Raw genomic sequence first — 18827 nt, 5'->3', positions numbered from 1 at the left:
TTGGTTTGGTTGATTTTTCACTCGTCACGTTCACTGCAGGCAGAATGAATGTTGCCCACAGAGGTTTGCACGCAATGTGCTTGCAGAAAATTAGATAATTTTGTTAAATTAAAGAATCTGACCCATGATTAGAGGCACAAGAGAGAGACTGCCGGTGCTGGAAATCTGGAGCAACACACACAAAATGCTTCATGAATCCAGATGAAGGGTCTTGGCCTGAAACATTGACTGTCCATTTCCCTCCAAAGATGCTGCCTGAGCTGCTGAGTTCCATGGTGATTTGAGGCAGATATCAAACATTCCTTTCTGAATTAATTAGTTTTTTCCTTTTTCAGCAAGGATGGGCTGTGCGGTAAGCACCAAACGGAGAGTAAACAGTTCTGTCCATCGGGACCGGGCCAATGGCTTTGAAGCTGGGCGACAGGTTAGTCTTTTCCCATGCCTAGTGAGTACAGCTGAAGGTTAATCTTGTTTTCCTTTTATCTGGGCACTTAATACTGATGACTGAATTTAAAAAATAATACTAACCCATGATATCCTGGAAGTAATTAATAGCCTGGCCAACAAATGTTCGAAAAACAAAATAAAGTTTCACTTGAATAGTTGTGATGAAGAGTTAAGTGTCAATAGTTCTTCGTTAGGTGTAAAGGACTTAGCATGTTATTTTAATGCTACAAAAATACTTTATAAGTGTAAGTTCCTTTTCCTTCTGATAGCTAGGTTATCCCTACACGTACACTTTTCAGCATTAGTTGTTAGATTTCAACTCTGATGGCTGCTTCTAGATTATTATGGGTTGCCCAAAATCTTTAAAGCACCAGTCCTCATATTTCAACTTCTCAGAGGGAATAGCCAGGCTCATCTGTTAGTTATGAAATTAGTTTACCATAGAACTACTTTTCCTTATTTTGTAGGTTCATTTTGAAGATCAAGCGGCATCATTTGAACACTCCCAGGGTAAGCAGTTCTTATGTTTTCTTTCTTACCATAGCCTCTGCATTCCCAAGTACTTCACAATAGTGAACTCTAACCTTGACAAATAAGCATTGCTTTTAAGATTATGGTTTAAATTAATTGTCACTGTTTTCCCATCCAAACATATTGAACTTAATTCTATAAATACACCTTACACACGTGTTAGATAATTTCATATATCTATTACTCTTTTTTTTCTGGCTTTTTAACTTTGTGGGCTAACATAAGTGTTGGGCTTGTGTTTGCTGATGATGTTGGTAGTATGTGGCCTCAGTGGGAACTCACGGCAACCCTGGCAAAGACCCATCTCAGAAGAGTACTTTGTTCCTGAAGCAATTGGTCAGTTTTCTTTAGAGAAGGTTAATGAGTGAAATCAACAAAATGGCTATTTTAAAAGTAATCTTCAGTGAATTAAAATTAATGTTCAGGTGGAGGGCAAAACATTTAAAATGCATAATATTTTGTAATAAACCCTTTGCAAAAACGTGTGCAATCACCGTGTCCAGTTTAACTTTGATATTGCCAGAGAGGGCATGCCCTCAGAATCCACTACCACAACATACAACAGGGTCTTTTAAGAGGCTCCTGGATAGGTACATGGAGCTTAGAAAAATAGAGGGCTATGGGTAACCCGAGGTAATTTCTAAAGTAAGTACATGTTCAGCACAGCATTGTGAGCCGAAAGGCCTATATTGTACTGTAGGGTTTCTGTTTCTATGAATCAAACTGTGCAAACTTTACAAATAAGTTGTCAAAGTGAGGACGTTTATTAATGGTCTATGAAGAAATTTAACAATAAAATCAATTTTACCAACACTGTAAAAATAGAGGGACATTATAGAATGCCGTAATGTTTAGTATGTAATAACCATTGATACTGTTATGTTAAAGCTTTTGGATTTTTATCTGCCAATTAAATGCTTAGAAATAAGGTGGGACGGTATTGTTGGTTGATGTGAGGCTCCATCATTTGGTCACAGGTTCTTCCTTCCATGTTTATTTTGCCAGCCTCTGGCTTTATCTGGTTTGTTACTTTTTGTCTGATCTACCCTTAATGAAAATTGAAATGTGACATAAAATATTCATATTTGTGGGATGTAAAATGTAAGTCCTAGGGTGAAAACCTGGAACCCACATTTCTGATTCTGCCAGAAGTTATTGTCTGTGAGTCCATATTGAACAAGGAGTGACAGTGCAAGGAATCAGATACTGAAAATATCTGGAAGCAACTCCTAGGGGCTTCTGTTAAAACAAGAGTACATGCAATACTTTCAACTGGGTTCCCTTTCTCACTTAGCAGCCTATTGGGTAATGCCATAATTGAGATGTTGGTGACCCACACCCATCTTATCTTCTACTATACTATGAGTGATCTCCTACAGGATGCTAGGATCCAGCTTACCAGAGTTCCAACTAATAGAATTCCTTTGCAAAAATATAAACTGCCGGAGGAATGCTCAGGCCGCATCTGTGGAGGCAAAGGGAAGGTGGATATTTTAGGTCAAGACTGAGAGTGCAGAGGAAAGAAAGCCAGTATGAGAGGGTGAGAGGACTGTGGCTGGCAGGTGACAGGTGGAACCAGGTGAGGAGGGGCACGATGGACAGATGGAACCAGATGTATGATGGGGAGGGGTGAACGTGGGAGATTGGGGGTGATAGAAATAGATAAGGAGTGAAAAAAAACATTAAAAAATGGGCTCTATGGAGCTAGTGGTTGTGGAGGGTGGAGGGTGGGGGTGGAGATAGATACAGAGGGACAAGATGATAAACACAGACACTTGTGGCTAGAGATGTTTGAATTCGTTTGAAGAGTGTCAATCGACTGGCAGTGTTATAGATTATAGAATTCACTTCTCTCAGGTTCCTATCAACTATAACTAGACAAGAAGTTTGCAAATGATTGTGGTATTTAAAACGTGGGCAAAGCCACCTGTGCATTTATAGTTCAAGGCATTCACAGTTTGCTCAAGTCGTGCCCTTCACAAAACTGAGTACACAGGCAGATTGAGGTTAGATGAATCTACTACTTAAAGATTTTTTTTGGCAAGCTTTTCAACATGAACTAATTTATTAGGTAAATATTTTCAAAATTCATTCTTGTCAATGTAATGTTAATATATTATGAAATAAGTTGGGCTAAGAAATAATTTGATGTGGCTATTTTAAAAGTCATTTTCAGTGATATACAGTAAAGTATTTACAGGAGGAAGACTGAACATATTAAAAGGTGTTAAAAAGGGTGAGCAGTTTTAAGTTCCTGGGTGTGATAATTTCTGAACTTCTATCCTATGCCGAATATGTTGTTGCAATTACAAAGGAGGCCTGACAGCAGCTATATTTCATGAGGAGTTTGAGAAGAATTCATATAATATCAAGGACATTTGCAAATCACTACAAATATACATTGGAGAGCATTCCATCCGGTTGCATCACCATCCAGTATGCAGGGGCCACTGCACAGAATTGGAAAAATCTGCAGAAAGTTGTAAACTCAGCCAGCCCCATCATGGGGGCTAGACTCCCCAGAATCCAGGACACTTTCACAAGGTGATGCCTCAGAAAGATGGCATCCATCATTAAGGACCCATTCACCCAGGACATGCCCTCTTCTCATTGCTGCCATCTAGGAGGAGGTACAGAAGCCTGAAGAGACACACTCAACATTTCAGGAACAGCTTCTTCCTCTCCGCTATGAGATTTCTGAATGGACAGTGAACCCATGAACACTACCTCACTGTTATTTGCTCTCTCTATACATAGTTTTTTATTATTATGTAATTTGCCATGAAACAACAAATTTCACAACATATACCAGTGATATTAAACCTGCTCTGAGCAAGAAAAAACTTACCTCTTATACAGTGTCCACCTATACTTTCCTACAATCACTTTTAAATTACGCAGATTGGAAATAACATCCCCTCCTCGCTGACAATTAACTCCGGCACACTTCAAGGAAGCATGCTTAGCCCAGTGCTCTACTCTCTTTACACCCACGATTCTGTGGTTAGACCCAGTTCGAACACCGTCTATAGCTGCTATGATACTGACGTTGCCATGATAGTGTGGCAGTCAGAGCAATGCCATGACAGTTCGGGTGTTCCAGAGTTTGGAGTTCAATTCCAGCACCGTTCTGGAGGGAGTCTCTGTACATGCTCCCGTGGAATGCATGTGTTTTTCCCGGGTGCTCCAATTTCCCCTCACAGTCCTAACGGGTAGGTTAATTGTCCTGTGGATTAGCTAGGGTTAATCGGTGTTATGGGGTTACTGTGGCAACGCGGCTCAAAGGGCCTGAAGGACCTTCTCCGCACTGTATTGCTAAGTAAGTACAGTACTGTGCAAAGGTCATAGGTAGGGGAGGTAGCTAAGAATTCTGCACAGTACTTTATTTGTCAATGTGGAGTAGAGAGTGAGTTTGTAAATCTGATGGGATATTGGGAACAGGGAGCGTGGAGCGCTGCGGGAGGGGTGTGGGACAAGTGGCAGTGGCAGAGAAGGAGTGCCAGGAGTGGGGGGGAGGGGGGTGGCGCGGTGGCAGACACACACAGCCCTGAGACACCAGGCAACGTCATTTGATTCCAAACAATTGGTGTATTGATCATTGCAGAATGTCTCTGGTGCTTCCCACTCCCTCCCCCTTTTCCCAACCATGATTCCCCTCTCCCTGCCCCCTTCTCGCTCTCAGCTCTCAATAGAGACATATCAGATTCAAGTTTATCATCACTCACATGTCATGAAGTTTTTTTTATGGCAGCAGTACAGTGCAATACATAGAATTACTACAGTACTATGCAGAAGTTGTAGGTGCCTTAGCTATATATACGTGTCTAAGACTTTTGCACAGGACCATAAATGAATAAATGCCAATGACACAACTATTGTTGGCAGAATTTCAGCTGGTGATGAGGAGATGTACAGGAGCAAGGTAGATCAGCTAACTGAGTGATATTGCAACAACAAACTTGCACTCAACATCAGTAAGACCAAGGAATTAACTCTGGTCGTCAGGTTGGGGAAGTCGAGGGAACACATACCAGTCTTCATCAAGCAATCAGCAGTGGAAAGAGTGAGCAGTTTCAGTTTCCTGGGTGTCCACCTCATTAAGGATCCATCCTGAGTCAAACATATTGATGCAATTACGAAGAAGACATGACAGCAGCTTTATTTCATTAGGAGTTTGGGGAGAATCGAAGACAAGTGCAAATTTCTACAGGTGTACCATGGAGAGCGTTCTATCTGGTTATCACCATCTAGTTTGGAAGGGCCACTGCACAGGATCAGAAAGTTGTAAACTCAGCCAGCCCCATCATGGCCACTAACCTCCCCAGTATTGAAGACACCTTCAAAAGGTGGTGCCTCAAAAAGGCGCATCCATCACTAAGGACCCCCATCATGGAGAAAGGCTAACTTTGAGGAGATGTGAAAGGATTTAGAAGGAGTAGAGTGGGACAATTTGTTTTATGGGAAGGATGTAATAGAGAAATGGAGGTCATTTAAACGTGAAATTTTGAGGGTACAGAATATTTATGTTCCTGTTAGGTTGAAAGGAAAGGTTAAGAGTTTGAGAGAGCCATGGTTTTCAAGGGATATTGGAAACTTGGTTCAGAAAAAGAGAGGGATCTACAATATAGGCAGCTTGGAGTAAATGAGGTGCTCAAGGGATATAAAGAATGTAAAAAGAATCTTAAGAAAGAAATTAGAAAAGCTGAAAGAAGATATGAGGTTGCTTTGGCAAGTAAGGTCAAAATAAATCCAAAGGGCTTCTACAGTTATATTAATAGCAAAAGGATAGTGAGGGATAAAATTGGTCCCTTAGAGAATCAGAGTGGACAGCTACATGCGGAGCCAAAAGAGATGGGGGAGATTTTGAACAATTTCTTTTCTTCGGTATTCACTAAGGAGAAGGATATTGAATTGTGTAAGGTAAGGGAAACAAGTAGGGTAGTTATGGAAACTATGATGATTAAAGAAGAGGAAGTACTGGTGCTTTTAAGGAATATAAAAGTGGATAAGTCTCTGGGTCCTGACAGGATATTCCCTAGGACCTTGAGGGATGTTAGTGTGGAAATAGCAGGGGCTCTGACAGAAATATTTCAAATGTCATTAGAAACGGGGATGGTGCCGGAGGATTGGCGTATTGCTCATGTTGTTCCATTGTTAGAAAGGGTTCTAAGAGTAAACCTAACAACTATCGGCCTGTGAGTTTGATGTCAGTGGTGGGTAAATTGATGGAAAGTGTTCTTAGAGATATAATTATCTGGATAGACAGGGTCTGATTAGGAACAGTCAACATGGATTTGTGCATGGAAGGACATGTTTGACAAATCTTATTGAATTTTTTGATGAGGTTACTCGGAAAGTTACCGAGGGTAAAGCAGTGGATGTTGTCTGTATGGACTTCAGAAAGGCCTTTGACAAGGTTCCACACGGAAGGTTAGTTAGGAAGGTTCAATCGTTAGGTGTTAATATTGAAATATTAAAATGGATTCAGCAGTGGCTGGATGGGAGACGCCAGAGAGTAGTGGTGGATAACTGTTTGTCGGATTGGAGGCCGGTGATGAGCGGTGTGCCTCAGAGATCTGTACTGGGCCCAATGTTGTTTGTCATATACATTAATGATCTGGATGATGGGTGGTAAATTGGATTAGTAAGTATGCAGATGATACTAAAATGGATGGAGTTGTGGATAATGAAGTAGGTTTTCAAAGCTTGCAGAGAGAGTTAGGCCAGTTAGAAGAATGAGCTGAAAGATGGCAGATGGAGTTTAATGGTGTTAAATGTGAAGTGCTACATTTTGGTAGGACTAATCAAAATAGGACATACATGGTAAATGGTAGGGCATTGAAGAATGCTGTAGAACAGAGGGATCTAGGAATAATGGTGCATAGTTCCCTGAAGGTGGAATCTCATGTGGATAGGGTGGTGAAGAAAGCTTTTGTTATGCTGGCCTTTATAAATCAGAGCATTGAGTATAGGGGTCGGGATGTAATGTTGAAATTGTACAAGGCATTGGTAAGGCCAAATTTGGAGTATTGTGTACAGTTCTGGTCACCGAATTATAGGAAAGATGTCAACAAAATTGAGTGAGTACAGAGAAGATTTACTAGAATGTTGCCTGGGTTTCATCTCCTAGGTCACAGAGAAAGGTTGAACAAGTTAGGTCTTTATTCTTTGGAACGTAGAAGGTTGAGGGGGGACTTGATAGAGGTATTTAAAATTATGAGGGGGATAGATACAGTTGACGTGGATAGGCTTTTTCCATTGAGAGTGGGGAAGATTCAAACAAGAGGACATAAGTTGAGAGTTAAAGGGCAAAATTTTAGGGGTAACATGAGGGGGAACTTCTTTTCCCAGAGAGTGGTAGCTGTGTGGAATGAGCTTCCAGCAGAAGTGGTTGAAGCAGGTTCGGTGTTGTCATTTAAAGTTAAATTGGATAGCTATATGGACAAGAAAGGAATGGAGGGTTATGGGCTGAGTGCAGGTCGGTGGGACTAGGTAAGAGTAAGAATTTGGCACAGACTAGAAGGGCCGAGATGGCCTGTTTCTGTGCTGTAATTGTTACATGGTTATACGGTTATACCATCAAGGAGGAGGTACTGGAGCCTGAAGAAACACATTTATTGTTTTAAGAACGTCTTCCCCTCCGCCATCAGATTTCTGAATGGACAATGAATCCATGAACGCTGCCTCACTGTTTTTTCCTCTCTTTTTGCATGACTTATATAATTTACTATTTTTATATATTTATTGTAATTTATGGTTTTTATTATCAGGTGTTACAATGTACAGATGTTGAAAAACAACGAATTACATGACATATGCTAGTGATTTTAAACCTAATTCCTGCCCTGGGAAAAAGCCTGTGGCTGTCCACTCAATCTATGTCTCTTATAATCTTGTACAGCTCTATCAGGTTTTGCTAAACCTCCTTCGCTCCAAAGAGAAAAACCCAGCCTATCCTCATAAGACATGCTTTCCAATCCTGTTAAGTCTCCTCTGTACCTCTCTAAAGTTTCCACATTCTTCCTATAGTGAGGTGACCACATCTTTGTTTTAACATTATTTTAGTATTTGGTCACAAATGAAGTATTGTGATGTTTTTAAGAGTTCTGTACTAAACATAGATTTGAATCTATTTGAACAGTATTTTATTTCTCTCTGATCATTTGTGATTGTTAAAAATAGTTCCATCAGCCTTTAATAGCTCTGAGCTGTCAAAGGCCTTTGAGTCATTCTGAAGTGGGGGCTTAGAATCTGGGGTCTGTGACCTAGTTTCTTTTAGTGGCCTATTCTGCCTTACAGGACACCTCTTGCACAACTTCCCACATCCAGAACAGAGTGCAGACAAGTGGGCCGGCTGCAGGGGCCTAAACCCGGGACAATCTAGTCTAACAGAGAATTTATTGTCAACACTTGTTTCAACCAATGGACTGGTTGTTTCATGAGGATGAATGAGTCACATTAATGTTTACCAAATAAAGTCAATTCGCACAATTGTTAGTCCTGATGAAGGGTCTCGGCCTGAAACGTCGACTGCACCTCTTCCTACAGATGCTGCTTGGCCTGCTGCGTTCACCAGCAACTTTGATGTATGTCGCACAATTAAAAGTTCTGTTTTGGTAAGCAAAAGAAGTTGAAATTAAAGTTTTCCCCATTGAAACATGGCCAATCTTCGAGAAAACTTGCAGTGAATGAAGGATAGTTATAAATTACTTTCCAAAACCCTGGCTCAGTGACATTTAGCGGTGTGGATACCAAACATGAGTGACAATAACCAATGATTTCTCTCTGGCTGGCTGTGGTGCTGGCTCCATATGCAGGCAAACAATAAAGATGAGACTGCCTTTTTAGTACACTAGAGCTGCTATCCACATGGTGGACTAATTTTCAAAATACTTATTTTAACTCATTATGTAATGCCTTTTCTTCCAGCAGCAAAGACATTTGTTGGATTATACGACTATGAACCAACAAGTGAACGTGATCTGGGATTTAAGAAAGGCGAACGCCTTATTGTGGTATCAGAGTAAGTAAATACCAATTACTCTTTTACATTAGCTAGAAGCATCTGCTTCCAGATGTGCACTCGGTTCTAAAATTATATTTCTTATTCACTTTTATTGACATTAGCTAAGTAGACTTAGTTACAGAAAATTGACACCTGTGATAATGCCCTCAAACTCAGTTGCAACATTGTTCATGAAACCTGATGTGGGTTTATTTCATAGTGGTCACCTTATGTCAGGGGTTCCCAACTTTTTTATATGCCATGGACCAATACCATTAGGCAAGGGGTCTGTGAACCCCAGCTGGGAACCCTTGCCTCATATACACATGTTTGATGCTGCTTTAATTCACTTTGTCAACAGATGGTGTTCTGTTTTTATTTATTTATCTTTGGGATGTGGACATTGCTAGCCATACAATCACTTATTATCTATCCACTTAAAAAGCAGATTCAAGTCAATCAGATTGGTGAGTCTGAAACCTCATGAAAGGAAGACCACGTCATTAGTGAACTAGAAGATCCTGCAGTGTCAAGCTGATCATTACTTTAATTCCCGTTCTATTTAATTACCTGTACTTGAATTTAAGTGCTCTCACGTCTCTGGTCTAGACTTGTGGACCGAACCATCAGACTAGTAGCTTAATCCCATGCTGCTGTAACCATCAAGCTGTAGTCAGTAAAACTTTAAAAAGTTGAATACTTGTAGTTTGTTCCTACATATATTCGCGATATATGGAGGAAATACACGGAATTGCTATACTGTATATGTGAAGTATTTGCTGTGGTGTGTTGGTCAGGGTGGAACAAGCAACAGAAGCACCAACAGTCAACAATTATAAAGAATAAAAACTTATAAAAATAAAGTTGGAGGCTAAAGTACAGGTGGAATAAAATATACACAAATATAGAAATGCCTGAGTGCAAGGCTTCCATTGGTCATGGTCATTGCGTCCTAGCTGTCTAGATACACAAGCCTGGGCAGTACAATACAGAGAGCAAGTTGTGGCCATGTAGCTAGCTCTCCCCTCTCCACACATCTGATGAACCCAAAGGAACGGCAGAGACCGATACAGTTTGGTACCAGTGGCGTTGCAGGAGTTGCCAGTCAACGTCGGACTATCTTAAGGGCTCCAGCTCCAGATTTTTCCCTTGGGTTTACTCCTTAAGCCTTCCTCATGAGTGGGTATAGCCGCAGGGCAGTGGAGGTTTGAAATCAGAGTTTTCCTTCTCCTAGATGAGCTGCCAACCATAGCTGATAGTGACCTGAAGCGACTAGTTTTGAAGTAGACAGTAACCCACCCTTGACCTGTCAGTAGAAATGGTTCCGCTGGGCTTAGTAGCTAAGCCACACATAAAGACCAGGAGCTCGACTTGGTTGTCAGAGGCAATTCAAGATGCACGGCATTGGGAGCATTTAATAGGCAGTGGGAGCTTCTCCGCATCACTACCCCCAGCTATAACAACCTCAAGGAACCAAATATAGAAATACCAGCACACATTTACAATGTAAACAGCACTATAAAGAGTGGTTTAAAGTGTTTACAGTGCAGTGTAGACAGGAATTGGGGGGTGGGGGTGGGGTTGCTAACTGGAATGGTTGATCAGATTAACTAGCTGGAGGTAGAAATTCTTAAGACGGCATTAAGTTTTTTGTTTTGTTTTTAAACCTCTATAGCACTTCCCAGAAGAGAGCTTTTGGAAAACTTAATGTAGTATCCTGGGCTGGACACCCTGCTCACTTAAGGAAGGTGAAGCTTCTCCCATAGCCTCTCCTTTCCAGGTGTAGTGATTGCCACAAGACCACTGTTTGGCTTGCCTTTCAGGAAGTCACTTGCATATGGCCTCTCCTACACTACTGTGCCCATAGCAACACCTTCATGCAGCGTCCCTGTTCTTACTGAGTTCGCTATGCCATGGCGTGACCGAGTGTCCAGCAGTATAACTGGGCGGCCAGGCTGGGCTCATCAGCCTTGGCTGGCGGTCAGCCTAGGAGAAGGACAACTCCGATTCCAAACCCGGTTAGATGGGACTCGTTAGCCTTGCCAGACAGTCTGTCTAGGAGAAACAAAACTCCAATACAGCCTTGTGGTCGTCACAGCTCACTGTGCCATTGTGGAATGTCCTCCGGCTTAAAGAGTGGAATTGGTCCCGGCACACTAATACTCACTATAAACCTACGCAGCGCAGGCGGGAAGAAACAAAAATCTTACAGCATTGGAGAAGGGGTGTCTCAGTAGTCACCAACAATCGTGCCATCGCTCCTGAGTACTCTTCTTTCCTCCTGATCTTCGCAAGCAACGAACCAGTCATCATCATCACCACCGGTATCCGCAATGATTTTTCCCACCGATTCTTTGTCCTGGACACACAAAAGTCCTGCAGTGATGGTTAAACTACACTAATATCCTTTTCTGCTGACTTGACAGATTGCTGTAGTTTTCATATATTGTGAAAGGATGCTGTACCAAACCAAATAGTAACGGCTGATGTGAAAATGTAAACCAAAGATGTCTCATTTTGCTGTACTTTAATACATTATTTCCTTACGTAGAATAAGTGCAAAGAAAACCGAACTTCTGAGGTAATAGATATAAAATTCTAAACTGCGACTGGACTCAAATAAAGAAAGACATGAAATTTCACGCCTAACTTGAAATTTACATGAGCATGGATTTGCCTTGCGTGAGAAATTTTTACAAACTAGCAGTTTACAGAGCAGCTCAAAACTCAGTCCAGTGGAAGAGAAAATTGCCTTATAAGGAGAATTTTGTACAACAGAGTCGATTTAATGCTCCAAAGAGAGCCTGCGTCAGACACTTAAAGTGTTTGAAAATGATGCTGCTGGGTTATTTTCACACAAACACAGCCATCTACAGAAAGTTCATCTGTAGCAATTGGAGGAGCAGTAAAAGCACAGTGATTATACATTGATAGATAATCTAGTAATAACTATGTCCGTATTTTTACAGTTGCTTGATAACTGACCAGTTTTATAACATTTAATTTCTAGAAAAGGAGAATGGTGGAAGGCGAAGTCCTTGGTCTCTGGCAAAGAAGGTTTTGTTCCCAGTAACTTCATGGCAAGAGTGGACACAATAGAAGTTGAAAAGTAAATTATTCAAATTTTATTAATATTCACATTCCAGACCTTTAGTTCTTCATGCTTATTCCCTGCTTTCACAAAACTACCTGACCCTCCACCTATTTTCGTGTTGTCCATAAGCTTGGCCATAAAACCATCAATTCTATCATCCAGGTCACTGATATATAATTTGTAAAGAAGCCGTCCCAACACCAACCCCAGCAGAACACCACTTATTACCAGCAGCCAACCAGAAAAGGCCTCCTTTATTCCCACTCTTTGCCTCCTGTCAGTCAGCCAATCTTCTGGCTATGCTAGTATCTTTACTGTAATGCCATAGGTTCTTATCTTGTTTAGTAGCCTCATGTGCAGCATCTTATCAAAGGCTTTCTGAAAATCCAAGTAAACAACATCCACAGACTCTCCATTGTCTATTTCCTCAGAGAATTCCAGCAGATATGTCAGACATGATATCCCTTTAAGGAAACCATGCTGACTTTGGCTTATTTTTTCATGTGCCTCCAAGTACCCCAAAACCTCATCCTTAATAATGGACCCTATCAGCTTCTCACTATAGAAGTCGGGCTAATTGCCTATAATTTTCTATCTTTTTCCTCCCTCCCTTCTTAAAGAGTGGAGTGATATTTGCAATTTTCCAGTTCTCCAGAATCATAGTGCTTCTTGAAAGATGACTATTAATGCCTCCATAATCTTTTCAACTGAGGTTATACCTCAGTAATAGTCACTGACAAGAAGTGGTCCTTTTGCATTCCCCCAGAAATCAGTAGCATCATTCTTTAACATAAGATCATAAGAAATAGGAGCAGGAGTAGGCCATCTGACCCGTCGAGCCTGCTCTGCCATTCAATAATGGCTGATCTGACCATGGACTTATCTCCACCTACCTGCTTTCCCCCATAACTCTACTGTGCAAAAATCTATCCAACCTTGCCTTAAATATATTTACTGAGGTAGTCTCCAGTGCTTCATTGGGCAGAGAATTCCACAGATTCACCACTCTTTGGGAAAAGCAGTTCCTCTTCAACTCCATCCTAAATTTACTCCCCCGAGCCCTGAGGCTATGTCCTCTAGTTCTAGTCTCACCTACCAGTGGAAACAATTTTCCTGCCTCTATCTTATCTATCCCTTTCATAATTTTATGTTTCTATAAGATCTCCTTTCACCCTTTTCTAACTTCTTGCTGCACATGTACACGAACGAGCCTTTTGTAAAATGTGTTCTGGGTCACATGGAGCTCTCTGCACATCAGATCTCTGCAGTCGCTCATCACTTGGGCAATATGGTCTTTTTTAACTTTTACACCAAAATGGACTGTTCCACATTTCCCAAGTCATTCTCCTTTCACCCGAACTTCTCCCACTTTCTATTTCCCTTTATAACCACTTTATGACTTTGCAATTTGCTTTCCTACCTGCCTGCTTTTATCCAAGTTTATTTATACACGTTGTAAAAAGCTGAGGAACTAATACTGATTGTTTTAGCACACCTCTCATTATACCTTGGCCACTAAAAAAGCTTGGTTTGCGTCTACTCTCTTCTCCTGCTAGCCAGACAAACATCTATCCCAGGGGTGGTCAACCTTTTTCATTCCATGTGTCAATTTTTCACACACAAGTTCAGACGCGCTATACAACTCTTGTACCCCCATTCAATTCCTGTAAAAAATATGTTAATATAGAACTCATGCGCGAAAATATCGCATCTGAACTCGTGTGTGAGAAAATTGACGCATAGAATGTAAAGGGTTGGCCACCCCTGATCTATCCATACCAACATTTTACCTCCTACACCATGGAATTTTATTTTCTGTAGTGATCTTTGATGTGGCACCTTTTCATATGCCTTCTGGCAAATGTCAAGCTCAGGCTGATCATAATCTTTGTGAAAACTCCTGTTGTCTGCAAAGAGTGTTAATGCAAGCAATTACCTATACGAACACTGGTGATAAAGCTCAATACTCTCCATTGCAGAATGTAGGTCCTGGCCCAGATGAGGCAAATTAAACATCTACTAATATTTTTTATTATTTACAAACTTGCAGTTGGTTCTTCAAAGGAATAAGCCGGAAGGATGCTGAGAGGCAGTTGCTGGCTTCAGGCAATAAATTGGGGACATTTCTAATCCGAGAGAGTGAAACTAATAAAGGTTTGTTATGTGCGAATCTGACTTTGGAGATCAGCAGTGAGATTTACTTAAGAAAGAGTGTCACAGAGTGAATGTCTTTTTAGAGGATGCAACTGAAAAAGGTAGTTTATGAATTTGGCCATACTGGATTATGCTGATTAGATGCTGAATTATAAAATGAAAAAGGTTTAACTCCTTGAGAGTAAAAGATATGCAATTGTTTTGGTTGGGATCTTTTACCTTTCTGCCATTCTATCTTTACAGAAATACAGATATTTTTTTCTCTTCTATTATAAAATTAAACTACCTGGAGATTTTTTTTATGATTATTAAAAAGGAATCTTTTCAAACCTCTTGAATTAGAATTATTAAAGAGATTACGGGAAACTAAGCAATTTACTGGGTCTTCCTCATGGATGGAAACAAATAGTCCCAGAAGTTTTTAAGAATGTCCGTTAACCATAGTTGTGCACAGTCAGCCTTATTTAAGTTGTAAAACTAAAATGGGTGGCTTGTTGGTTTGAAACATTCCAGTGAGTTGAGTTTGTAATTCAGGTTGCTTGTGGTGGCATGACTAGGTGCAAAATTTCAATGTTAATATAGTTGAAAAGTAGTTTCAAATGCTGTGGTACAAATGGTTCAATTTAATATCAGAGAATGTATATCGTATACAACCTGAAATTCTTGATCTTCACAGACATCCATGAAGCAGAAAAAAACCTCGAAGAATGAATGACAGAAATGTTAGAATCTCAAAGCCCCACCCCTCCCCCTCTCCCTCCACACACAAGCAGCAGCAAAGGCACCAGCCCTTCACCCACTTGCTCCAGTAAAAGCACCGAACCCCCACCACACCACCACGCAAGCAATAGCAAAGCCCCCAAGGGGAACATGATCTAGAATCCATCAAAAATCTGCTGTCCATCCCCAACACTTCGACAGCTCAGGCAGGGTCTCCCCCACCAAGGATGTCTGGGTGTCCTCAGCTGACAGAAAGTGGATTACTGTTTACAGTATGTGCAAGCTTTAGCTCCTTTAGCTTCTAAAGCTTTGCTGCCTAACTGTGACCTTTAACAGTTTCTTTTACTCTTCTGTTGAGGTGCCTTTTCGCTGTCTGTGAAGGACCGTGACTCTAAGTATGGTGATATAGTGAAGCACTACAAGATAAGACTACTTGATGATGGTGGTCATTATATCACCCCGAGAGCCACATTCTCCAGTTTACAGAAATTGGTTCATCATTATTCAAGTAAGTATGAGCAGCATTAATGAAAGAATTCCATTCTAGTCATGTTTGATTGCCTTACATGTTTGCTATTTTACATTATGTCTTCAGAAAGTTCAGATGGACTGTGCCAACGTCTCACTAAGCCATGCCCCATGATGGCTCCTCGAAAGCCCTGGTGGCCCGATGAATGGGAAATTCCAAGAGAAGCCCTGAAGCTTGGAGCTAAACTTGGAGCTGGGCAGTTTGGGGAAGTTTGGATGGGTGAGTACTGAAATCAGCAAGATTTGTTGGTGACAAAACTTCAATTCCTCCCTGGTTTCTAGTGTTGAAGAATGCTGTTTTCAGATTCAGTGGGTAGGAGTCCCTCAGGGCTGCTCACATTCTGCCAACAGCTATCAGTGGCTTGCAGCAATGCGATGGCAAAGATTGATACAAGTATTGGGACAAAATTCAAAGTAAATTTATTATCAAATTAAATATATGTCACTGTATACAACCCTGAGATTCATTTTCTCGCAGGCATTTGCATTAACTGCGAAGAAACACAATAGAATCAATGAAAAACTGTGCACAACAAAAACGGACAAACAACCAATGTGAAAAATTATGCAAATGCAAAAAAAAGTAATTCATATTGAGAACATGAGTTGTAGAGTCTTTGAAAGTGAGTCCATTGGATGTGGAATCAGGTCAGAGTCAAAGCCAGTGAAGTTATCCTCTCTGGTTCATGAACCTGATGGTTGAGGGGTTATAACTGTGCCTGAACCTGGTGGTGTGGGGCCTTCTTGATGGTGGCCACGAGAAGAGAGCAGAGCCTGACTGGTGCCAGATTGTTGTGCTGGACACTAACCTGCATTGAGACTGGATGTATTGTGGAAACGGTGTTTAGGATCACACCTTGATATAATCATATCAGCTGCAGAAAGCCACCTGAGCCTTGAGCTTGCTGAGGGAATTAGCACCCGACCATGATTATTTTCCTGCACCCATTGGAGAGGCTGTCTGGTTTAGAGGGTTTGTGCTATCACAAGAGACTGGATAAACTTGGGTTGCTTTCTCTGGAGCTGCTGAGGCTGAGGGGAGATCCGACAGAGGTTTATAAGAGTAGACAGGGAGTATCTGTTTCCTTGGGATGAAATGTCTAATATCATGGAAGGTGAAGGGTGTAGGTTGAAGGGGGATGTGAGTGGTATGGTTTTTATTCAGAGAGTCATGGATGGCTGGAATGTGCTGCCTAGTATGGTGGTAGAGGTAAATACTTCAGAGGGTTTTAAGAGACATTTGGTTAGACTCATGGATGCGAGGAAGATGAAGGCATATGGACGTTGTGTAGGTAGTAGGTTTGAGTTTGGGTGTTTTTGCTTTGCTCTTTATCTGGTTTGCCACAACACTGTGGGCTGAATGGCCTGTTCCCATGCTGTACAAGTCTATGTCCATGTTCAATCAAGTAGAAGGCCCAATATCTGCTAGCCCCAGCGGAATCCCAGATCATTGGAGAGCTATCACCAAATCTGGCTGGATAAAATTCTCCAAGTACACTGGCAGGATAAGGAAGCCAATATTACCAATTGCTCTCAGGCCACTGTTGCGTGACCGAGGCTTTAGTTACTCTCAACCCTGTTGGACAGTCTTGCCTGACACCAGACTTTCGAAACAGCCACCAGGTTTTATCACTGAAACGATTTACCAGATAGTCATAGACAAAGACTCAAGCATGGTCTTGAAACCTTCCTGAATATTTGCAATGTCTCCACTCAATCCTGGCAACTCCCTGCCACGACTGCTCAAAGGAGCACTTAAGACGGTAATGAGAATCTCATCCATTCATCACATTAGCCTGAAGCCCTGCATAAGTTGCACAAGGAGCACACTACTACCAAAACCACCAAAATCTGCTCACCTTTCCAAGCACATCTTACACCACCTGTGGCAAAATCTGCAGGTCCCACATTAGTTTCATCAGTCACCTTGGAAATCATTAAACCAGAGTGGAAGCTAATCATCCTCGATTCTAAGGAACCAACCCATAACAAAGATGTCTGAGTTATAAAGGAGTCTAGTCCATAATGTAGGAACTGAATTCTGTTATTCCGTTTAACCATCTCTGCTGGTCAATTAATTTTGGGGCATTTGAAATTTCCATGATCATTTTTGATATTATTCACTCACTTCTCCAATGTGACCGTTCCTTCATTTTCCTTCCACTATTCAACAGCCCATATTCAGCTCCTGCTGCGTGACTGATCCATCGTTAGCTTTTATCCTGTCAACATCAAGCCTATTTCTATTGCATCAGCAACTGCATATGCTTTTCTGCCAGCAGTAAGTTACCTGATGAAGAAAAATGTAAAATCACTGCAGTTTTCACAAACTATATTTTTTTGGCGTGTGCCTGCGTGCATGCGAGTCTGTGCGTGTGCGTGTCCGTGCATCCGTGATGATGTCCTTTTCATGGCTTTTACAAGGCGCGGAGTGAGAGCGAGACTGTGTGGCGCACCACTCCTCACACAGACATTTTTTCGCAGTATTTTCCCTTTATTTTACAAGGTCGAGTTGCGATCTCGACATTCAACCCGGCACGGATGGGAAGCGTACTCAGGAGCGGACCTGACTAGTTTCGAACCTGGGAACCTCCGCTCCCGGGTCTGGCACTGATGTCGTTGCACCACCAGCCGGCCCTTCACAAACTATTTTCACTACTGCTCCAAGTCTTTTTTATTCTCTGGTTATTTATACTACTTACGTTTTCCCTTAGTTTTATCTGTTCTATATTCTCTTGCATTTACTTGTAGAAGTTTCATTTTACTCAGACTTGCATCTTCCCATTTTACATCCTTGGCCATTTCCACTAAGATTAAGACTCACTTGTTTCCTGCATCAAAATGGTTCCAGAATCCTATGAAGAGAAACACCTCTATCCTACACTGCAGGACTGATGAAGGGTCTCGGCCCAAAACGTCGACCGTTTACTCTTTTGCATAGATGCTGCCTGGCCTGCTGTGTTCTTCCAGCATTTTGTGTGTGTCGCTTGGATTTCCTGCATCTGCAGATTTTCTCATCCTCAGACATGAAGACCGGAGCAGGCCTACAGCCTCGGCCTCTCTTCAAATTGAAGTGTTCTTTTTGATGTTGGCTAGCAACAATGAATGGTGCAGATCACACGAGGAGTGATTTGTCTCCGATACTTTGCAACCCATTCGATCTGAAGAATGCCTCAGCATACCAAATCCACTGGGAATGGAACCTTGCTGTTTCTCTAACCAGACAGAAACAGTCATCTAAATACATTTTCATTATATATATTTATTTACTTATGTTTATATATAAAGAAAAGCTGCAGAGGGTTGTAGACTTGGACAACTCCACCATGAGCACCAGCATCCCCACCA

At 41.4% G+C, this 18827-nt stretch overlaps 1 protein-coding gene across 8 annotated transcripts in view; it reads left to right on the top strand.

Moving 5' to 3' along the window:
• The window catches only part of blk (BLK proto-oncogene, Src family tyrosine kinase), a 90516-nt gene that overhangs the window by 42733 nt on the left and 28956 nt on the right, over nt 1-18827 (top strand). For 6 of the 8 annotated variants that reach the window (XR_010016344.1, XM_063035448.1, XM_063035407.1 and 3 more), the window contains 7 exons: nt 336-424; nt 915-957; nt 8908-9001; nt 11994-12092; nt 14128-14231; nt 15310-15459; nt 15547-15699. Coding sequence is in view for 7 of the 8 variants with exons in the window: in XM_063035448.1 (XP_062891518.1) it covers nt 341-424; nt 915-957; nt 8908-9001; nt 11994-12092; nt 14128-14231; nt 15310-15459; nt 15547-15699 (727 nt within the window). In the remaining variant the exon portion in view is untranslated. The remainder of the gene's footprint in view (nt 1-335; nt 425-914; nt 958-8907; nt 9002-11993; nt 12093-14127; nt 14232-15309; nt 15460-15546; nt 15700-18827) is intronic. The other 2 variants (XM_063035456.1, XM_063035465.1) reach the window with 2 other exon arrangements.

Source organism: Mobula hypostoma, chromosome 2 (assembly GCF_963921235.1).
Source record: "Mobula hypostoma chromosome 2, sMobHyp1.1, whole genome shotgun sequence".
NCBI classification, from domain to species: Eukaryota; Metazoa; Chordata; class Chondrichthyes; order Myliobatiformes; family Myliobatidae; genus Mobula; species Mobula hypostoma.
The sequence above is the reverse complement of the archived record's forward strand: the minus strand, read 5'-3'. Positions and strand labels throughout refer to the sequence as shown.